Raw genomic sequence first — 24,427 nt, 5'->3', positions numbered from 1 at the left:
GCTCACCAGATCATTACACGGGGGATACAGTCGAAGGCCTTCTGCATGTCAAGAAACATGAAATGCAGAGGCGTATTCTTCAATCTGTATTTCTCCATGATGACCCTTAGGGCAAAAACAGGATCCATGGTCCCAAGACCAGGCCGAAACCCATACTGACCCTCCGAGACAGCACTCTCCTGTCGGATCCGAGAGTCTATTATACGCTCGAAGAGCTTCATGGTGTGGGACATGACCTTTATGCCCCTATAATCGCCACACTTGCACTCCTGCACTGATCCCTTCCCTTTGATAATACTCAGTCTCCATTGGTTAGGGATTTTACCGGTGAAGAGCACGCGATTAAAGAGGCCGGTAAGGATGCCCACACCACGGGGACCCATTGCCTTCCAGGCCTCGATGGGAACCCCATCGGCTCCGACAGCTTTCCGATTCTTCATGCGACGAAGAGCTAAGTGGACTTCCTCAGGCGTTACCGGTCGCACTAGTCCCTGATTTGGAGGGAGGACCGGTGGCTGTACCTCTCCGTGCTGCTGATTCAGCAACTCGTGGAAATATGAGCGCCATCTCTCCTTCACCGCGTCGACCTCGCATATAAGGTTGCCATGAGAGTCTTTAATGCAGCGACACTTGGAAATATCTTGTGCCGCTAAGACCCTCGAACGTGCCAGCTTAAAGATAAGCTTCTGCCCCTCAGACGATTCCAACTTGTCGTACAACGGCTGCAAGTGGTCCCGTCTGGCTCTGGCTACAGCTTTCTTAGCGGCACGTTTGGCATCCCTATATGCATCGCGGTCTTCAGAAGATCCGGACGCTTGCCACGTTTTGAAGAGGGCTTTCTTCACCCTCACCTCCCTCTGGACTGTGTCGTTCCACCACCAAGTTTCTTTGTCACATTTGCGACCACCCTTGGACAAGCCCAGCACCGCTTTCGCCGCCTCAGATATGGCAGCCTGAATGTTGTCCCAGTGGTTCTGGACTAGATCACCTTCAGTGTCGGCGCATTTATCGCCGATCGCTGAGATGAACTCCTGGGACGTGGTACTATCAAGCCGCCACCATCTGATTTGGCGTCGGCAGCGCTCAGCGGGCTTGTCGACCGGCTTTACGCAGAGATCCATGACAAGAAGACGGTGTTGCGCAGTGAGACTCTCACCTGGTATGACCTTGCAGTTGGCCACTTTGCTGATATGGTGTCTCCTGGTGAGTAGGAAATCGATTTGGGTGGCGTGTCCGCCGCTCCTGTAGGTGATTAAATGCTCTGGGTTCTTTTTAAAGAACGTGTTCACGATGGCGAGGTTGGCCGCCGCACACGTTGTGAGGATGTCTCCTCCCTCCGCGTTGCGACTGCCGTACCCGTAGCCACCGTGGACCCGCTCGAACCCTTCGCACGCCTCACCCACATGACCGTTCAGGTCGCCACCCAAGACGACTGCCTGCGCCAAAGGAATGGCACTCAGCACTTCCCCGAGTTGATCCCAGAACCTCGCCCTGTCCGTGTCGCTGCAACCGGCCTGAGGTGCGTAGGCGCTTATCAAGTGGGTCACGACCCCTTCAATAAGCACCCTCACTACCATAAGCCGGTCGCTAAAGCGTTTCACTTCCAGGACGTGATCGTGAAACTCCTCGGAGAGCACCACGGCCACCCCGTTCACGCCCCTAGGAGCACCGGTGTAGATCAGCTTGTAGCCATTCCCAATGAGCCGGGATCTGCTGCCTTTCCACCGAGTCTCCTGCAGGAACGCCACGGCGACCCTCCGCCTGGAAAGCACGTCTGCTAGCTCCCTCGCGCGTCCAGTCAGCGTGCCAATGTTCCACGTGGCAAAGCGGAGCTTCCTGTGATGGGTAGGGGCTCGCCTCTTTAACCGTGCCCACCCTTGACACGGTAGCCCTAGTCCACTTGCCACAGAAGTCGGGCGAGGCTCCTGCGCGCCGTTTTGCGGCGGCGCCCTATCCCTATGCCATATCCTTCTGTTGACTTCCATAAGTTGATGTGGCGGTGTTGGTTTTTACGGGAGCGACTGCCGTCTGACCTCCCAACCCCCGAAAGGGAAAACCCCTCGCTAGAGCCTCGTCCGTCTATCAGCAGGCGCACCACTTGCAGGTGAGGTTAGCTTGGGCTCCAAGATGTAGGTGGAGCCCCCAAGACGCCCTAATAAGGAATAGGATAGTGCTATTGTGCCTTAATCGAAGATTTAAACGCGAAATTATACGAATCTCGAACTAAAAAATACACGTATCGGCCCGTTCTAAGGAATCCCGAGTCAATCCAAGCACGCTGCCTCAAATTGCCTATCCTCTTTGTGGCGGCCATATTTACAGAAACATAATTCAACTTCATGTACCAAAAAAGAATAATGTACCAAGACTTGGCTGTATGGTGTAAAACTTTTGCCTTTTCCTTTATGGAAAGAAGAAAAAAAAATTAAAATATAAATTGTCAAAGAAATGTCAACATTTCTGTTTCGCTTCACAGTCACGAGAAACCAAAACAACGACTTTTTAAATGATTGTAAAATGGATTGTATTAGTAAAGAACTAAACATAAACAACAAAAATGTGTTTTCAACTTCTACGTCTGACCTATTTACAGTCGTTGTACACAGCAGTTGGCTTAAAAAATGGCTAAAGAACGCAGAAATCGATTCATGCGTGAATAATGTAGATTACACCCTACAACTTGGTGAAAGTGTCTCTTATCCATGGCGAAAAGTATTTATCAGAGTATGTATGCACTGTATATACTTGAGTGTATTTATATTAAATTATTACATTGTTTTTAAACATTGACTCTGTCTTTGTCTTAGGTACTACATAAAAAGGTTTCCAAGGTTTTACCTTTGCCTCGATATAAACTCAATGAAAGTAACTCGGAATCATCTTTAACATTCGCACAGCTCCTTCAATATGTCTCACAAACCAATCAAAGAACGCTTTGGAAGGAATCTTATAAGAAATACTGTCAAAACACAGAAAGCTCCAAAGAAAGTACTATTGTCAACCTTATGGAGCATGATCAGCTTCTTTCCGAAGTGATGCTGAGATTGTATGGCTGTAATGTAATTAGAATAAAGAATGACAGCTCAGGAAAGTCTACAGAATATAAAGATATAGTGCCCAATAAATATGTTTCAAAATCTTATGAGTCTCATGTCAATTTGTTAGCAGCTATGTTCACATTAGAGACTGATAATAACTACTTTGTAGTCTACAGAGGCCACTATGAGTATAATTTATTGGATTGCTTAAATTTCAGTCCAGCTCTTGTAGATAAGAATTATACCAGAGGCATGTTTTTAATATACCAATTGTTGAATGTTGCAAAGTCTATGAGCGATAGAGGCTTGAGTTTGGGTATGATTGAGCTTCAAGATATTTATTTGACAGAGAATTTGTGGTTGCAAATATTACCTTCTATAATAAACAATATACATACATTAGATGCATCTTTAATTTATGAGTTGAATAGAAGTAAGCAGAGTACACCTGCTGTGTCAAATCAAGGATCTCAAGGAAGGCGAGGAGAGGAGTGGTGTTGGCGAAATGACGTTGCACAATTGGAAAAACTGTGCTTGCTATGGGTGAAAGGGAGGATATCAAATCTGGATTATCTGCTGCATCTGAACATGCTTGCAGGAAGATCTGCTAATGATCCTCAAGCCCATTTTATGGTGCCTTGGGTCACTGATTTTGCCTCACGATGTGGTAACTATTGTGATCTATTCCGATTACATTTATGTATAAAATTTTTATAGAGTTCATTATATGTACCCAAAGCAACTCTTTAAACTTCATTAGCGCTGTGCTTGGTTCACACACTATATACAAGGGCAGTTTGATAAGTCGAGGACTTAGAGAAGAAGATACTTTTTTTTTTAAATTATGTTTTATTTTCATAAGTAATCTCCTTTTAACTCTGTATACCTTGACAAGCGATATCTCAACTTCTTCAACCCACCAAAAACATATTTTTTGTCAAACTGAAATATAAGCCTCATGTTTCAAAATCAGTACAAAATCAGATAAAAATACTGAAATATGTTGCCAAATTTGGTGAGTACGGAAGTGTAGCAATACAGTTCGTATCATAATTCGACAAGTTTTGATGTCCTGATTGCAGACCAGAAACATAATACTCAAAATTCTGTATTCTCCATCTTCAAAACATTCATCGACTTCACCTAACTTTTTTATTTTTATTTTTTTTTATTTACGAACTAATTTTATAAAGTAACGTCATTTGCTTATTAGGGAATTCTAAATTAAGAAATAAAAATAAATTCTGAAAAAAGTTTTTATTTAACCTTAAGTCAAGCATTTATCGAACCACTCTCATACATGTATATGTGTGCTAAGTTTTTGTAATGTGAGTTTATGACGATGCTGACCACCATTATCCCACCTGTTTAACCGACTTTAAAAAAAGGAGGAGGTTCTCAATTCGACAGTATTTTTTTTGTATGTATGTTATGCAATTAATGTAATGTCCCATTTAAATTTAAGAAATGGAATATTTTTTTTATTTTTCTAATTTTATTTCCTTTAAGGGTGGCAAGCTGGGGGACGAATTCGGTATTGTGCACTTTCCAGTAACCAATGTCAATAAAACTTTTATTTTAAGAAAGTTACAATTATTATCAAACACGCTTTTCTGGTACCTAGCTACTTATTTTTAAAATTTTAAATAGCTCTCGAGTTTCCTTTTCCTTCACTATTCTTATTTTAGTACATCTGTCACCACTACCACCAAAATTCATGAAACAAGAGGATGTGCCCGTAAATCACAAATCACCTTCGTTTAGTTAAACTTACGTCAATTACTATTACAACTATATTGTTATATAGGCCCTATTGGGGTGAGTGTTGTGTTAGTTACTTTTATAGGAAGTGTGTTACAATAATTGCAACTTTTCTTTATAACATTTTATTGGTTACAGCCTTTCCTCTTTTAAAATTTCTTACAATAAATGATATGGACAGAGCTTCTGCATTCTTATTTAACTAAGACTAGGTTAAAACTTTGTTAATGCTAAAGAAGACCTATTTGCAGGGCGCAATTGGCGCGACCTGACAAAGACAAAGTACCGCTTGACCAAGGGCGATCGACAGCTCGACATGACGTACGACGTCTTGAATTGCAGTGATCAAATCCCACATCATGTCTCCGATGCCCTGTCTGACATCACTTGTTATGTCTATTTGGCGAGAAGGTAATTGAGTTCTTTCATAAACTAATATGTATTAAATAAATCGAAAAGACCATGTACTTTTAAATACACATTATGCCTGCTCTAATTTTAATTTGGTACTAAGTCAGTAGGTAAAAAACATATGATATCTATATGTATACGTCGTGGTAGCCTAATGGTTTGACCGCCTCTCAAGCAGAAACCCTGGGTTCATATCCAGTCTCGCCCTCTGTGTTTCTTTAAAATTCTTTAAATTTAAAATTAACTTTTGTGTTTTTTGGTTAAGAAACACATCGTTAGGAAACCTGCACGTCGAAGATGGTTCACAACCCTCGGAAAGCGTGTTTTTTTATAATACCAAGTGGCGAGTCGAACAAATCGTGCATCTCGTGGTTAGCGACATGCCTGCCCATAACAGTTGCAGTGCCGCTCAGAGCTTTAAATCGCAAAGATCTGAGAGGCACTGCCACTGCGCCCGTCATCCTGAAACATAAGTTGACAAGTCTCAAGTGCTTGTAACTTCAACAGCACCATTAATTACCCTTCAAAACAGGAACGCGGAAATGCTCACTTTAGTGTTTGGCGGCAGAAATAGGTAAGGTGGTGGTGGTGTGAAGTCGCCAACCCGTATTGGGCGAGCGTGGTGGACCATAATAGGTCTATAGGCCTAGAGCTTCGCCTGAGAGGAGACCCGTGCTCAGTAGCGAGCCATATAAATGGGATGATGATGATGATATCAATGATAAAATAACCAGAACTACTTTTTCAAAAACTTTTAAACTTTTTTTTGACATCCATTACATTGAAAATACATTTTTTGTTTAAAGAACTCCAAAAGAAGTGCTCTGCAAACACGTTCGTAACAACTGGGTGCCAGCAGAGTACCCAGTGTCAATCCAACGTATGCAAGAATGGACGCCAGATGAGTGTATTCCAGAGTTCTACACTGATCCCACTGTCTTCAAGAGCATACATGAAGATCTGCCCGTAAGTATGCAGTTAAAAATTTTGACTTCGTTTACTTATGGCCCATTTGAATAGGCATTAGAGCTAGTTATGAACGGTAGTATTTTATCTCTCTGCTTTATTTGCAGGATCTAGGAATACCGTCGTGGGCGACTTGCGTAGAGGACTTCATAACTAAACATAGGGAAGCGTTGGAGAGTGCACATGTGTCTGAAAATCTGCATCACTGGATTGACATCACATTCGGATATAAGTAAATATTTCAACATAATCATCTTCGTCATATTACGAAATAGAATGAATTGGTAAATTTTTCTCCCAATCAATTTTTCCAGCATGATGTTATTAAGTAACAAACATCCATAGAAACAGTAGCACTTGTTATGTTATCAGTGTGGAAACAAAAACTGCTGGCCAGACAACACATGATTGATCTTTCCCGATTTGCTTAGACTGAAATCTGTTAGAATCTAGTTGTAATGTGTTGTTAATTTTTGCCTTCTTTGTATTTCTTAGGCTTTCAGGTACCGCGTCAGTTAAGGCCAAAAACGTCTGCCTGTCTCTAGTAGATGGTCACACAAAGATGCGACGTGGCGCAACTGTGCAGCTGTTCGTGGCTCCACATCCGCCACGCCAGCCCCGGGCACTGCCACCTGCACCGCCCAGGTTGCATTGGACTACTCCTAGAGATGCTAGTAAGATCTTCTCTTTGTTATTAGTAATGGTGAAACTAGCTTAGTCAGCACGCACCAACGCAGCGACTATACTAAATATGTGTTTTGATTGGGTTATGGTCAGTCTGCTTTATACTTTATATATATAATACGGTTCAACCCTTAATGTGCCCTTCCTCGCGTAGATTTTAGAATATTTAACAACAGCGTTTAAGATGCGAGTAATACATATGACAGCAAATACATAAATTACTATAAACAAGTTGCAGATAAAATTTGGGTGTGTGTTGCCATTTGAAATTTTTTTCTGTTCCAGAAAAATCTATCAAACAGGATAGTTCTGATGAGTTCACAGAAGAGGAAGAAGAATCAAGCAGCTTACCTCAACATGTCTCGCGTCTGAACGTCCCAACGCATCGAAGGCGTTCCTCGCGACACAAAAGCAGCAGCCGCGCGAGATCTTTGACTAAAAGCAATAGTCAGGGCCTTGATGAAACGCAAGCTACGGAAACCAGGGCCTCCTCACATTCAAGACATTACAGAGTCCAACGTTCCGAACTTGGAAAAGGAATCATTTATCTCCCAAAAGAGTTCAACCCAGTCGCGTCCATACAAGCTCTGGAAGCTTTGGACAATTTCCGAACAAAATGTTTTTTCACTAAAGCCGATGACAAAGCGAAACACAAGGACAACCTAACTACTTTGAATCTGTTTCCAGTACAACAGGATATAAAAAAAGAAAGTAGCACAGCGACAAAAGATTCCGACGACACGGCGTTTACGAATCACATGTTCTTGGCATCTTACGATCAAAATTATTTGAAGAAGTTTAGTCAGGATGCTCATCTAGAAAATGTTCTAAAAGAAAGAAAGAATAGGACATTTAACACGAGGTATACCACAGACGCTACAGTGTACAAACAGTTCGTTACGGAAAGTCGGAGACGAGACATGTTAGTGATTGGTTGTCTCATTGTTGAACTTTTCCTGCATAGTTACATGCGCCCATTGAGGACCCACAGTGACTTTCTAGAGCGATATACTAATTGTCGAACTGTTCTTAAGTATAATTTCCACTCGGTGCCTAAATGCGTCAGTTATTTAGCGTCTCAGCTGCTCAATGTGCAGCCTCCGAGTCTAAGTTTCCGGAACGAATTGGCCATTAAATCGAAGGAGGACCCGTTGAAGAAAATTATCGTAACAGACAAAGGTTTACCGCCGCCTACACCGTCGCAGCTATTGCAACCTTTATTGATGCAACATCTCATACCATTTCCACAGACCTTCAACATTTTATATAAGCTCTTAAGTACTTTACATGAATATGAATTAACCAGTAATGAATTGAATATTCTGTACATGTATGAGTGCGATGGAGTTCAATGTGAGAAATATCAGAACATAGATAAAACAAAATTGTATTTCACACAGCGGATCGCGGAAGGTAAAATCCAAGCCTGTGCTACTCATTTGGAAGTTCTCCTCAATCAATTGAGTGGACAATTTGATGTCCTTGATATTTTTCTCGCACATTACATTGAATTGTTAACCAATAAAGACACTTCAGTGTTGGCAGCTTGGTACTTATTTGATACAGTAAGCAAAGCATTAGGGCCTGCGGAGACTAAAAGTAAACTATTGAAGCATATTCTAAATCTCTATGAGGATGATGACTACGTCATTGATAAGCCTGAACAGCACAAATTAACAGAGGTGGATTCAGTCACTTGTTCGGGAGTCGCAGGTAAACAAAAATTCGTGAAACTATACCACAATATATTCTTACTTCAATTGATGGTAAGACTTGGCCTTCAATGCTTTTTGGAAACCTTCACTCAGCACCTTGTTGAGGCTGTCGGAGGATACAAAGATGTAACCGTGGAAGTTGGTTCTCCCGGGCATTCATGCCACCACAGAGCAATGGCAAACAAAAAGCCTCGATATTCTGACGACACCGTCAAGAATGCTTTGTCAACTACTTCTGATATATTTTCTCCGGACACATCGTACGGTTCAGAGCACGTGGCCACGCCTAATGTTGAGAAAACGGTTGTAGAAGTCCACGAAAGTTCGAAAGAGAAAGACTCTGACAATAAGAGCGAGAATGAGCTCTTCCATTTTGAAACTGAAAAGGAAAGATTGCCGAGTAGAAGTAGTAGAAGTAAATCGCCAGCGGAGTCTATAGATTCATATGCTTCTAACCCCCAACAAGACATAGTGAGTCCTACGCCATCTTCAGAATTTGTTTCTCCATCAAGTGCGAAGTATTTTACGCCAATCAGTATGAAAACAAATGATCTCAGTGTTTTCGTAACTAATGAAGAATCTATAGAGACACCTAAAAGACCTACGTCACCAGCAAGACCTATGTTTACAAGTTACCTGCACTTTGCCGATGATGATGTGAAATTTGAAGATGTTGAGGTGCGGAAAGAATCACACTCGCGGCAAATAAAAAGCTTTACGGAACTCAGTAGGAACTTTGAAAATGCTGATCCAACGTCATCCAAAAGTCTGCACGAAGGGGAATTGTCTAGCAAAGAATTGAGTCCATGTAAGATCTCAGATATGAGTTCAGAAAGTCTTATTTGGTTGGCGCACAGACTTGGTCCAGTGCTTACCTGTAGACATATTACAAGGAATTTGCTTAAAATGTTGACGCTTTGTTATATCGGAAAAGATAATCTGGCAGCTTACGAAGGGGATGAGAGGGACGAATTTGATGAGATAGCGATTGTGAATAGTCGTGTGGTTGGTGACAGGAACGCGTCGAAGGTTATAAAGTGCCTTGTTTCTATTGTCGGTAAGCATATTTTCTTAGACCTTTATTTACGCGGTAAATTTGATATATTTAAATTTTGTATGAGATCACTTAAAATAGTCTTATTTCCTTTCGTAGTCTCATACCAGTTCGTGAGATCAGAGGTTATACATATCGTCTGTTTAAAAGTAAAATCACAAGTGACATTTTCCATAAAAAACCTCCAAATTATGTACCTCTTGTAAGAAAATCACCATCTTTCTGCAGAGAAAACTCTTATTGAGTTTATAGTTTTTTTGTTATTGAGTTTCAGTAGAATGATAGTGATTTTCTTGCCATAGCTATATAAATTAAAAACTTATTGTGGAAAACGTCACTTATGTGGTTTTACCTTTAAAAAGACAATATTATCTGACACTTTTACATTTTCGAATAGCTAAAATCAGACTGACTGCTCTAATGAATGATTGTGTCTCGTGCAGCAATGTACGGCGAGCAGCTTATAATCTTCCAGTACCTACCACACATGGGCGAGTTGATTGCATCGTGTCGAAAGCGGTTGTCGGCGCCACTAGAGGGCGGCGTGGTAGCTTGCCTGCAGCTCGTTAAATATTTGCTGCCTTATTTGTCCGATGTCAAAGTTATGGAGCAACTGCAGGTGATTATTACAAACTGTCGATTATTTACTGTTATTTACCTCCTGTGTTTTACGATTTTTCAAGACTTGGAACAAAAGTTGTTCATTAGCTCGTAGGTCTGTAAACGTCATGTTTTATTCCACAGGATACATTTCTAAAGTCCATCCTACAGCCGGCGCTTCGGCTAGCATCAACGACGCGTTGTTCCTACCCGAGCGGCGGTCGCGCGCGCGTTTGCGTCGCGCGAAAGTTGGTGGGCGCGCTATATGCGCTCGCTTTAAGGATAGGTCCAGAGATGACTCGAAGGCATTTAGCTGTGCCTGCACTGCAGAGGTTAGCAATTCCGACAGCTTTTTAAGCTATTTCTTAATAACAAATGTTTATATTATGACACATGACGATAAAACTGTCTGACTGTCTACAAACACTTTTTTGCACGCGATGTGAAAATCGCTTTATGATGCCGATAAAAAAGTGGCTATATTAAGCTTAAAAGTTACAACTACATGATATAAGAATGAATACATTCTGTTCATAAAATGTATGTTTTATTTCAGATTCTTCTTAGCGTTTGACAAAGCTACTGGTAAAACAGATAACTGGCCAAAGGACGATTCAAATGGCGACAAGGTACGATTGTTAAAAAATGGCTATACAGCATACAAAATTTTTTGTTATAGGCCACTAAAGAAGAGAAACAAAAAATCGTGAACACAAATTACAAACTGTTATGGTATTTCACACAGCGATGTGTGAGATTCATTTAATATGAATTATCTTTGTTATATAGTCATCAGAACAAGACGCAGCGGATTCTAAAATGGAAGGGTTTTTGGAAATTTGCCGCGACGGTACGACGGCGGAGTGGACAGTGAAAGACGGGCGCGTTGTTCGGGCTGACTTGCCCGACATGGCATGCACTCCACCTGACGTGTCAGACCAACCGCCCGACGCCGTCAGGCTCACTGTGAGTATCCACTAGAACAATCAATTATGATAGACCAACTTTATTAAATAGATGTGATCGATCACCGTCGTAACACCACCCTGCTGAGTTCAGCAGGGTGGTGTTAGAACTCGTATTTTTTTATTACTGGCTGCCCATCACAGGCCTCTCTAAAATGGTGTCATTGTAAAATTCGATTATCTCGATTTATTCCTCACTTTAGTTCTAAATATAAATGTATGACAGTAAATAGTAAAGATTTTTTTAATTAACACGATAGTAACATTTTTACAAATGTGAAAACAGGCACAAGAAGAGCTACTCATGGCGTTCGACGAGGCGCTAGCATACCACTCATACACGGCGTTCGAGAAGTTCATAGGCGCAGACTATATCGAGCGTTGCCTTAAAAACAACGACACTTTGCGAGCGCTGTGCCAAAGCTATAAGCAGAACCATTATATCAGGTATAAACTATACAATGTGTTAATTTGCATTCTGACCATATTTACAGAGGTCATTCTACATCCGAAACTGAAACCAAATCACTAAAAAAATTAATCGAAAAAAACATTTCCTAAATTCTTATTTTATATTTAATTGCGGGAAACATCGATTCGCAATCACGTGATCCTACTTGCTCCAAATACCGATACCGTGCTACCAAAATATATATCGCATCTGGAGGAATCGAGAACGTATTGCTATCTCTCTCTTAATCTCCGTCTGAACGAGAGACGTTCAGGGTGTTGCCCTAGTCAGGAATTATTTGATAATTGGCATATTCATTCTTCGTTATCAATTCGTTCAGCCGGTGGTGAAATAATAACGTCAACTGATTTCAATTAATTGTTTTATCGACTATATTATTATCAACAGTAATTAGTTCGAAAGTACAAAAGATGGATCAGGTTAAACGAATTCAAAATATCACGCGGCAAGTTTACAGAGAGCGGGGCCGCGCTTATGTCTTCACTTTCCAAGCAACTTACACCAAAATCCCATCTTGTCAATGCGCGCTCGTTTATTAGCATTGACCCTCAACTACAATTCTTATTTTCATATGGCAACCCTGCCAATGACCATCATGTCATAGGACACGTCAGATGACTGATTTAATTGAACAAATTCAAACTACACCAGCGCCCCCTCTCTGTGACCTTACGCAGGTTGAGCTGTCAAAATGACGTAACATTTGTAAACAAAGAAACCATGATCGAGACTATAGTCCATTTGTTTAGGTACTTAGTTAAGTACCTAAACAAATGGACTATAGTTAAAAGTTAAAAAAATGGACATTTAGTTAAATGTAAACAATCTTGATACATCTTTTTATTGAAACATGTACTTTACAAATCAATAGGTATAAAAATAGGCATACAATTTCATGTGAAGCTAAGTATTTGTATTTTGTATTTGAAGGTAAGTAAAAATCATTTTATAAATGTATATTTAATTAAATAGACATCTCAAGATTATTTACATTTAGTTAAATACAGTCAAGAACACATCAATCTTGACACTGTGCTTTGGACTGTTCTTATCGTAAGCGGCATAGAGTTGGATTTAAGTCTTAAGTATCAAGCTTAACGTGCTCTTGACCCTGTACCTAAATAAATGGATTATAGTTAATATTTAATTTAAATTAAAGTGGTGCCAAAGGAACCAGGAACAAATTAAATTTGATATAATGGCATTACATCATGAGTCGAGGAACTTTCATAAATTTTTGAAGGAATCGGGCAAAATGAATCCGAAGACAGGTCGTCCGGTGAGTGTTGATGGCGTAGTAGACTGTAAGGATATCGCAAACCTTTTCATGGAGCATTTCAAAGTCGTGCCACGTGAGCTGCCGGACCGCGGGTGGGTGCGAGAAACTTCCTTTTATGGTGCCCCATCTATCTCTCAATTCACTGCTGATGATGTGGCATCTATCATTAAGGGAATGTCAAAGGGGAAGTCACCTGGACATGATGGCTTGAGCGTAGCGCATTTAAAACATGCGGGTGAGCGATTACCGGGGGTTTTGTCTCAATTATTTAATCTTTGTTTGAGGCACTCGTACCTACCTGCCGGTTTGATGCAGACGATGGTGGTACCTCTTGTTAAGAACAAAACGGGGGATGTGTCTGACAAAAACAATTACAGACCTATATCGTTGACCACTATCATGGCAAAGGTACTGGACGGTTTGCTTGATCGCATTTTAACTAAACACCTAAAAATTCATGATGCGCAGTTTGGGTTCAGGCCTGGACTTTCTACAGAGTCCGCTGTGTTTTGACTCAAGCATACTGTTCGGTATTACACGGACAGAAGTACGCCTGTGTATGCGTGCTTCCTTGATTTGTCTAAGGCCTTCGATATGGTCTCGTATGACGTGTTGTGGCATAAGCTGAGATGTGAGACAAATCTTCCGTTTGAGATTGTTGGGTTGTTCGAGTTCTGGTATCGAAACCAGATCAACAATGTTAAGTGGGCTGGGTCGCTGTCGGAACCATACATGTTGGGATGCGGGGTTAGGCAGGGGGGTTTAACGTCACCTAAGCTCTTCAACCTGTATGTAAATGCATTGATTGGTGAGCTCAGCAGTACTAATGTAGGCTGCTCATTGGATGGCGTTATAGTTAACAATATCAGCTATGCAGATGACATGGTGCTGCTGAGCCCATCAATATGTGCCCTCCGCGAGCTACTTAAGATTTGTGAGAATTATGCTGTTGCCCAAGGACTCAGGTATAATACAAAGAAAAATGAGCTCCTGGTGTTTAAGCCGCGAGGTGGAGAAGTGGGCGTTGTACCGTCGGTCTCCCTTTGTGGCAGTGAGCTTACTAGAGTTTTTAAATTTAAATACCTGGGTCACTGGGTGACAGATGATCAGTCCGATCTGGTGGATATTGAGAGAGAACGGAGAGCGCTTGCAGTTTGCATGTTGTAGTGGGGAGGTAAAATTAACGCTTTTTAAAGCATACTGTCAAACCTTCTACACGTGTAGCCTGTGGGTGAAGTATAATAAGGTGACCCTAAATACGCTGAGGGTACAATATAACAACGCGTTTAGGATGTTGTTGGGGTTACCGCGACACTGTAGCGCTTCAGACATGTGCGCTGAGTCACGCACAGATGGCTTTCATGCCATTATGAGGAAGCGGGTCGCCTCGCTTTGGCGACGTGTGCGCGGGTGCCCCAACAGCATTCTAAAAACTGTGGTTAATAAAATTGATTGCCCCATCCAGGTCCACTGGATGAAACTTCATGTGGCGGTTTACTTTAAGTCTACATGAGTATGTTAAATTAATTTCAATTTTATAATTTTCAATTTTGTAATTTTCAATTTTGTAAGTTTCAATTTTATAATTTTCAATTTTTTTTTAATTTTCAATTTTGTAATTTTCAATTTTATAATTTTATATTTAATGTTGTATTCGTGGTTTATTTTTTGGATTTGAATTGTATAATTATTTTGTTTTTCATTTTTTATTTGTTTCACATTGTCTTATTTTATTGTAATTTTAGCATTTGAATAGCATAAACTAACGTTATTCCTAAGTTCTTTACTAACAAACTATGGATAACTGTCCGAAATAAAGTATTATTATTATTATTATTATTATTATTATATGATGCGTAAGCAGCCTAGTACATCGTTTGTCTAATAATTAGACAACAACACGCTATAATATTGGCTAAGATTTAACCTCACGTAATGCACATTACGTCAACAATACACCGAATTTTGTTACATTACGTTTGAGGTGGTAACTGATTCCGACATATATAATTTATCCTATACAACAAAGTCTTCTCGTCTGATTTAAAAAGAGTTTAGTTTTTCTTGATAACATAGTAGAGTTTAATTACGTGATTTTTTGCACGTTGGCAATATCATTTGATGTTTCTGGGGGTTTGTCTATTAAAATTTTAAAAAAGCTTGGCATGTTTTGCCACAGAGATGTGCTACAAGATGGCGTCAATGCCTATGGCGGGACGACTTAGATGCGTTCTTGAATGCCGCCGATAGAGTGTTAGAAGTCCAAGGGAGAGGCCCACTAATGTGGGACACTATTCCGCCCGCCTTGTCGTAACTAACGCATTTGAATTTTGGTAAATTTAGAATACATATTTCGAGATATTGACACCTACAATTTTTTTGGTAGTAAAAGTGAAAATTACGCTGTTTTGCTTAACAATACTTACTGAAACTAAATAAGATATTTAAAAAAACCGCTAGTAGGGGGTTGTAGATCTCCTTTCGCTGTTATGTTAATGCTAAAAATGTGGATTACGTTAGTAATGACGAGGAGGGCCAGACGAACGATAAAATGTAGTGGATTAGGGCGTGAAATGTTTCTTAATTCCTTTTGTTTATTTTCAGTTCCACATTCAACCGCCAAGACAAGCGCTTCCAATTGTCCTTAAATGATGAGCCGCGTAACAAAAGGAATATAGACATAACACCATCTAAATCCGAAGTTGTTATGGATCATATATCGAGCTCCAATAGTTTTGGCTCCAATGTAACTTTGGTAGGCAACAGGATTGATGTTGTTAGCGAACCGAGTGAAATCTGTAGCGGCCAAGGTACCGGATTTGACGTAGTTGCATATAAAATGGATAATGGGTGTAAGAGCAACAGGTAATTTGAATTTTAATACTTTACTTCCTCTATCTGTCTGTCCGTCAGTCCATCAGTCTGTCCGTCTGTCTGTCTCTGGTTATCTCTATCTCCTTCTCTCGTCGATGGTGCTTTACGTTTTTCTGTGACCATCTTCCAAAGTGCAGATTTTCAATTAAGAACACGTATCTCTGAAATCAGTCTATGTAATTGTTATTCTTTTAGACATCTTCGAGGTGACTGGCTCATCTACTGGGAGCACGAAATCGGACGTCCCGATAAAGACGCTCGGTTCAACCTCAAGCAAATCAAACTGCAGACGTTTACCGGTCACACGCACTCTGTCAAGTCCATACATTGTCTAGACAATGAGAACAGTTTCATGAGTGGTTCCAAAGATAAAACTGTAAGGCTGTGGTCGCTGAGGAATCAGGTTAGTCAAGATTTCTTTGTTTATCACACGCTTTGTAATGGTTAATGCGTTTTAGTTTTTCTAATATTATGTTATCAAAAATGTTTTTAAAGTTTTGTTAATCTTTCTACATAATTTTCTGGTCTTTTTATACTTGGCAGCATGGAAACACATATTCAGACTGTGTAATTTCAACGTAAGGGTGCGTAAAAATGTGGCGAATGCATTGTATGTACGGTTATAAGCGCCTATGTGGGCAAGAAAGCATAGATGACGCGCGTGGGCGTCACGCAAACAGGTCACAACGTCGCTGCGATCGGAGCACGCGAGCCTTTTCCAAACAGGCGCATTCGCCAGATCTGTACGCACCTTTATAATAATATTTTTATATCAGGGCGATGGTAACGCGACAACTCAGTGCAACTGGACGTACACTGGTCATAAAAAAGGCGTGCTGTCTCTCGCCTTCTTAGAATCACAACGGCTTGCTGTCTCCACGGATTCTGTCGTTCACATCTGGGACCCCTTTATGGAAAGCGTAGTTTCTCAGGTCAGTTATCCAATAGGTATAGTAAATAAGATTCGTTATTGCTGTGTGAAAATTAATTTTTATTTTTTCACTGAAATTTTAAAAGGGTAACTAAGTTACTACCCACGTTTGCTATTTTACAACGTCATCTATAAGTAAATAAGTTCTGCGCTGATGATCCTCTTATCGGCAAATTGCGTGTTCGGTTGGTTGTGTCGCAAGGTTTATGGTCGCCAATTAACGTTACTATGGAGTAACGTCAATTGATTTACCAATGATTTACCAATTTCAATTTTATGAGGTAGAGCATCTTGGCAGACAATCAAATCATATTTGTATTGCAAAAACGAGTGATTCGTTCTGTGTACCGTTTAGGTTCTCGGGTTTCCCTCAGAAAAAAGTTTAAGGAGACTGGTATCATGACTGTGGCATCACAGTACATTTACTCAAATATTTTATATGCCCGTAAAAATATACATAATTTCAATAAGAAAGAACATATCCATAATATTAACCTTAGAGCTAAGTCCAAACTCATGATACAACGATTTCGTTTATCAAGGTAAACGACTCTTTTATGGGCAATTGTATACATTGTTACAATATGATTCCGGAGCATATATTAACGTGATCATTTCCTAAGTTTAAAAACTACATTAAAAATATTTTAATTGAAAAGTCATGTTACAAAATTGAAGACAACGTGTTAGATAAAGATGTATGAAAACACGATATGGCTCTAGATTCCACACAAATTTGATTCAAAGTGTATTTAAGTTTATTTGAAAAGAGCAACCCCTGGAGTTTCTTGCTTGTTCTTCTCAGGGAAGTCAGCGTAGTGAATGAGCAGTAGCTTAAAAGCGACGTTTTCAAGTGTAAGTGCACTGTAAATATTGGCGAATACAACATTGGCTTAACCCAACTTTCAATAATCTTAATGTGATTATTGATGCAAAGATCGAACAAATACAAAGAAAAATTCATCGATCAGACTGAACACGAACCTGCGCCTTCCGACCTACAGGTGGAGTCAGCAGGCTTTACAAATTTCTCCACAGACCCGTTGCATATCTTTGTGTTGGATTTAGACGTCTTTGTTCATGATAAGTGACGGGACGAATCAGTCGTGCGCCTGGCGGTGAGCGACACGCCTGTCATAGCAGTTGCACTGCCACTGCGCCCGTCTCCCGTGGGATATAAGTTGTGCCTGTAATTTGGCCAGCACCTTTATCCTTCAAAACCGGGACGCAGTAATGCTCACATTACTGTATGGCAGCAGAAATAGGTATGTTGGCAGTAGTTCCCTGGACTTCTAAAGAGACTGCTACTAAAATTATTTTAGCAAACTACGGCTTGCTTTGCCGTAACGCCACCTTTGAGAAACTTATAAATTCTTAATCTTATTCGACAGATGGACAACATAAAATCGCCCGTGAGCATAGTGCGCACGCTGCCTGGGCCGTCGGCTTCCGTAATCGCAGCCACCACGGACGCCACGCTCAAAATTATCGACGCACGCGCTTGCAATTACACTCACGAGCTTAAGGTATAACACATATTTAAGAGATTTTCATTTCACTAATATTACTCAGTTTATTATTGAATTTGTAATAAATTTGAATTTCGCCAATTGAGTAGTCAACTTGCAAACAGCGCTATGTGACATTTTTAATGATTTTTAGATAATGGCGTGAAATGGATCAGTATTTTGAATAATTTCAAATATTTCAACAAAACGGCGCCAAAACTGGTATATTCTGCACAAATGTGTGTGTGAAAAAACTTGACTACTCATGCAAAAGTCGCTATTGTTCTTAGTTTTACACTTTCAAAAGTTTCCATTTTGTCGTCAACCTGCAAACGCTACTCATATAGCATAAACTCGTGCAAAATCCGTTATTTTGTTTGGTATTTATATTTTGTCATCCGAGAGGTCGTTCGCGTTAATTTATTAAAATCTTGCCCGTCAAACATTTCGGAGAAGATTGGTTTACATACAAAATTCTTGAATTTTGTACTCCTATTATCGGACAAGTACAAATCAAATCAAATGTCAACCAAATCAAATGTGACCGAAGAAGAAATGACAGATAGTGAAGATACATTGATGGTTGACGATGTGGATGGAAAATTAAAATTAGTTTGAAGTTGTATTTTTTACTGTTAAACTAACCATGTTATCATAGTGTTGTTACAAAACTAGCTACGTTAATTCTGAACAATTACAAAACTAGATATTTTAAGATTACTGTTGCCAAACTCTCGTATGTTCAATTTTTAAATGGAAATGAAGTAAAAAGTGTAATACTGTGATTTTGTTTCTTCATATTGTTTATCTCTTTTTTATCACAATTTTCAGATAATTAAGAAAGTACCATTCAAAAAAACCGTTTTCGGAACAATAATTGGTTTTTTTAGTTTACATCTTTTTTTTATTCACACACATAACGGAGTTTGCTAGTGGACTACTCAATTAATACTGTGGAACTTAAAACCTATAGAAGTGCGAGTGCTCCGCAAGAGTTCTATTAAATCAGATAAGATGAAATCCAAAGTAGAAGGAGGCCTGATAAATTACGGTTTAATTTACACCTTAGAGAATGGGTTTAGAAAATGCACAGGCTTTGTCTGTTCACACTTCGATAGGCCCGGGGTAGAAGGATTATGGCTGAACGAAACTTCCTATATCTATGAACAAAACCAATGACACTACAAGAGACGTCGAGGGCTTTTTCGTGCAGAAACGTCAAAAATGAAAGTTATTTGAATTTTCATCCACTGTTTACAGTCGGCACTGGAGGAAAACAAGTACTACTAACTATATTATTGATACAAATATCGACCAAACACAAAGAACAAGTCCTTTACTCTGATTAGATATTGCAATAGTTGTTTGTTTGTTTTTTTGTTCTCATGATACCAATTCGTGCCGTCGATGGCGAACAAGTCGTGCGCCTGGCTATAAGCGACTCGCTTATCCATAGCAGTTGCAATGCCACTCAGAGCTTTTAATCGCAAAGATCTGTGGGGCACTGCCACTGCGCCCGTTGACACAAGTTGACAAGTCCCATGTGCCAGTAATTTCACCAACATCCTTACCTTTCAAAACCGGAACACAGTAATGCTAACATTACTGTCTGGCGGCAGAAACAGGAACATGGCAGTACTTCACTGGACGAACTCTATTGCTACTAATGCTCAGCTGCTACTGCTTTTTTCGGCTTTTGTAACTGGCTGAAATGAGATTAGGACCTGACTTGGATGGTCCCTGTGCGGGCTCATAGCGCCCTTCCCGCACAACCAAAAGGTTGATAGGGAGGGGTTGATAGGGAGGGGCACTGTAAACAAAACTTATGTTGAAAGATATGAGGCTGTTCGGTCTTTGTATCAATAATAATAACAACTACTACCATGTTTGCATGTAGTACTTTTAGTAGCAGTAGAGCTCCTTGTGACAGAGTTCGTCCAGGGAAGTACTGCCACCTTACCTATTTCTGCCACCAAACAGCAGTGTCAGCATTACTGTGTTCCGGTTTTGAAGGGTAAGGGTGCTGGTGAAATTACAGGCTCATTGGACTTGTCAACTGATGTCTCTGGGTGACGGGCGCAGTATTGCGACTTAAAGCTCTGAGTGACACTGCAACTGCACGACTTGTTCGTCCCGTCACTTGATATTATAAAAAAAATGTTTCGTAGTTGCCGATGAGCGCGACGACGTTCGTGCGTTGCATGTGCGTGTGCGCGAGTGGCGCGTGGGTGGCGTGCGGGCTGGCCAGCGGGCACGTGTGCGTGCTCGACGCGAGGACCACGCTGCCGCTCGCCTGCTGGCGCGCGCACGACGGAGAGGTAAGGCCATGTGACCAATGTAGCTAAAAAAACACGAAAGTTACGTGACAAGTAAAAATACAGCGTTTTATCATATTATAGCATCTAGCGCCGCGGAGATTTTGTATACATGTTTGGTTAGGTAGTATTTTGATTTATTTGTCTGGATTTTTTATTAAGTGTTTTTTTGAGGTGTTGTTTTTCTAATGGGGCTGACATGTTCAGTAACGATCAAAGTCTCTAAATAAATAAAGAGTAAAAAATAATAATAATAAGAGATCAGTAATAGAGAATTTTTCTCAGGTACTCAGATTGGCCGCAGTGGACGACCATCGGCTACTTAGTTCAGGTTTAGATCAAGTAACAGCGCTGTGGCGACCAGATGACGGCGAACTCATTGCGCACCTCAAGTACGTATTTGTGCAAATAATTTAAAATATAATTATTAAAACAAGGATCGAACACTTAGAAAAAAATCCTTTGATCCGGCCGGATACGAACCGATGTCTTCTGGCATACCGTGGCAGATGCTATATCAACTACGCCACGGAACGAACCAGCCGACCTCACGAATTTTTCTATGTGCTTATTGTCGTATCTCTGTATTTGGTTTTTCAACGATTTTTAATTGTATGGCCATCTATGAGAAATCTATGAAAGTATTTCACGGTCACGGTATGCTAGAAGACGTCGGTTCGAATCCGGCCGGATGGAAGGATTTTTTCTGAGTGTTCGATCTTTGTATTAATAATTATAACTAACTAGTGGAGTAATTTCACGTAAAAAAAAATTTAATATCAATTCAATCAAAATTTAATTTTAAAATGTATTAACTGCTCTTCGCAATTTCGTTCGGGGCTAAAAAGTGTCCTTTCTGGGAGTAAAACTAAATTTACCAAAATTCACGTAACACGTCCAGCCTATTCGACATGGTTAAGTAACAAACAATCGTCTGTCGAAGTGGCACGGTCTAATCACTATGACTCTAAAACAATTTGAATTGGACGATACTTACAATCTGTATTGCTTCCTACTATTTGATGGTAATTTCCAAAGTATTAGTAGCAAGTAGATATATAATTTAGTAGCAGTAGAGCTCCTTGTTAAAGACTTTGTTCAGGGAATTACTGCCACCTTACCTGTTCATGCCGCCAAGTAATAATATGAGCATTACTGCGTTCCGGTTTTGAAGGGTAAGCGCGCTTGTGCCCTGCATCTGATTCCTTTTCATTTCGAATCCGAAATTATGCAAATCTAGAAAACTCGGACCCACTTCGGATATCGCTTGTGCACTGAGTCCCATTCGAATACGAGAAATACGAACATCCCTTGTACATCTAGAGATAAAATGATTCCTGTGCATTTCGGACCGTCATTTCTTGGATTCGGAACTGCAGGTCGATTCAGAACCTTACGATAACTCTGTTGTCGAACGATTCGATTAGATATTATACGATTTCGTTTCATTTTTATTCACAATAACCGAATCGAACTTCGGAATTGTCGTATTCTAAACCGTATAATATACTAATAATCGTACGATTACTCAGTTTTTCGACCGGCAAAGGCTACAAACGTTATTCAGAACACAGTTATCGAATGAAAGTTACCTAACTTCCTATTGTTTACAAAGCAAGAATGTAATATAGAAATCTCTTATTATTTTAAATAAAGTCTGGATTTTGTTCAATTTTATTAATTTTAATGCAAGATTGTACATATAAAATTAATTAGTATATTTAAATTTAGCATATAAAATTAATAATTAGTATATTTAAAATTAGTATATTTAAAGTCTTAAACATGTGCAAAAGGATTTTCATTTTTCTTATAATCTGTATTCGCCGACTAATTCCATAAACGTTGTTGGATAACGATATCGTATCCGAATCTGAATCGAACGTTGTAACTCGAATGTTCTGAATAGCTTGGAAAGCGCCCTTCGATTCGAGAACGATATCCAATCGAACGATTCGGTTAAGATATCAAAGAATTCTGAATCGAGGTCCTCGCACATGATACTTGTAACATAATATTGCCAGCTTCATACCAGGGCGTAAAATTGTTCATTTTTTTCTGGTGTTGAACGAAATTGCGTAATATTTCCGTATTTTCCATTGGTATTGCCCCTGAACTTATTATTTATTTTTTATTTACGTACAGGGGTAGCACTGAGCCCGTGCACTGTCTTTCCGTCTACTACAATGAGCTCATATCGGGTACGACGAACAACCGCATCGGGGTCCACACCGCTCTCGATCAAGAAGCTTCGTTCTCCAGCACTAAGCTACGGTCAGATACCTTCAAAGGTGTTCTAACATGTATGGCTGTATTGCCTTTGAATAGGCTCTTGTTGTTGGGCAGCGATAATGGCACGATAAGTTTACTTTGCTGATTGATGATGGTGTAGTGTGATTTAGGAATAACTGGATATCGCTATATTTGTGGTCAGGCCGTGGCATTACCATGCATTGTACAGTAAAATAATTGTTTTAATAAAACGTTGGTTAGTCGTTTTGATTGGTGATGTTGCAATATTGTATTATTTTCCGAACCGACTTTCCATATATTTTGCATCGCAGCGATGACAAAGTTTTGCATAAAATAAAAAATATTAATTACAAACCTCGCTATAGTTGTTCAGTGTAATGGACTCTCTTGCAAATATTAGTATTATTAGAACATTTTATGACACTCTTATCCGTTAAATTGGTGTTAAACGAGTGGTAAATTGATCTCCAGAAAGTTAATTTTTTTAAATCCTGTAATGATATTGCCACGCCCTTACCGCTAAGACTACAAGGTGTAAAACAATTTAGTGTAATCTGAAATTAATTGAATATTTTCACACAGCAATTCGTTTATCCATATTTTGTTTGAATGAAATGTAAAGATATTTTTTGTACAGGGTTATAGGTAGCAAACCATTATTTACGTATATTTTTATGCAATCATTCCAATTGTATACATTTTTAATTGTAAGTATAATTTAATCCTACATTTAGTCTTGTAATTTGTAAAACACCTTAGGCCCGTTTTAATAAATAGCTCTCATCAGATTTTAAATACGTATCGGCTAAGATGTCTCTCGGATTTAGAGATACCTTTCATGCTCTCGTTATTTAATCAAGTAATAATCATCGGCAATTTGGGTGATAGGTACCATCTACAGTGACTAATGGCGAGTTTAATGAAACGCTTGTTGAAGCGCTGCAGCGGTGAAAATTAGTAATTTTCTACAAATTTAGTTTTAGTTTTAATAGCATTTAGTTGAAAGGGCGTTTGTGACATTTTTTCAAGAAAATTTATATGTTTACTGCCGTGATCAGTAAAAAAAAGGCCGATCTGTCACTATTTTTATTTTATCATATGTGGATGAGGTATGAAGTTATCGTAAGAGAAAGTAAATATTTTTTTTTATTTCATTGCTTTAAACAAAAAGAATTTTTGGTTTTGACTTTTTGTCACAAGTTTACCACAAGAGTTTTTGACTAATGGCTGCGGCAGAATATCTAGCCTGCAAAAGTGGCGCGCGCGTGGAGCGACTGTGGCGCTGCAGCTGCGCTTTTAAATATTGTATGAAAATTAGTGGTGGCGCGGCTGCAGCGCCATAGAAGCGCCACTGCAGCGCTTCTACAAGCCTATAATTTGAAGGCGCCCTTATACTGAGATTTATAAAACGCACTTTGGTTTCAACTAAGCAAAAATGGCGAGCTAAGCAAGGTTTTCGTATTTACAATACGAACTTTGCCCAAGTTTAAGCAAGGAATTAAATTAAACTTTGAGTTCACTACTTAATAATAGTAATTTTTTGCTTTGACTTAGGTAAATATCGTTTTATAAATAAGAAAATCTTGCTTAGGTCGCGATTC

General features: G+C 39.7%; 1 protein-coding gene across 2 annotated transcripts; it reads left to right on the top strand.

Annotated features, from left to right (window-relative positions):
- The first annotated feature begins 2,517 nt into the window (after positions 1-2,517).
- LOC113228534 (WD repeat-containing protein 81) lies at positions 2,518-24,091 on the top strand. 2 transcript variants are annotated; one of them, XM_026461880.1, is made up of 19 exons: positions 2,518-2,724; positions 2,808-3,705; positions 5,051-5,210; positions 6,017-6,176; positions 6,284-6,408; positions 6,672-6,850; positions 7,146-9,632; positions 10,073-10,248; positions 10,374-10,561; positions 10,786-10,858; positions 11,019-11,195; positions 11,481-11,641; positions 15,550-15,810; positions 16,015-16,222; positions 16,596-16,751; positions 18,142-18,276; positions 20,427-20,576; positions 20,859-20,965; positions 22,719-24,091. In XM_026461880.1, the coding sequence occupies exons 1-19, from the start codon at positions 2,518-2,520 to the stop codon at positions 22,948-22,950; spliced, it is 6,240 nt and encodes a 2,079-aa protein (XP_026317665.1). In that variant the 3' UTR covers positions 22,951-24,091. The 2 variants fall into 2 exon arrangements, with proteins under 2 accessions (XP_026317665.1, XP_026317666.1); XM_026461881.1 differs by lacking the exon at positions 2,518-2,724 and having other exon boundaries at positions 3,651-3,705; positions 5,039-5,210.
- Positions 24,092-24,427: the final 336 nt, after the last annotated feature.

The sequence above is a fragment of the Hyposmocoma kahamanoa genome, unplaced genomic scaffold (assembly GCF_003589595.1).
Source record: "Hyposmocoma kahamanoa isolate Upper Pololo Valley unplaced genomic scaffold, ASM358959v1 232, whole genome shotgun sequence".
NCBI lineage: Eukaryota > Metazoa > Arthropoda > Insecta > Lepidoptera > Cosmopterigidae > Hyposmocoma > Hyposmocoma kahamanoa.
The sequence above is the reverse complement of the archived record's forward strand: the minus strand, read 5'-3'. Positions and strand labels throughout refer to the sequence as shown.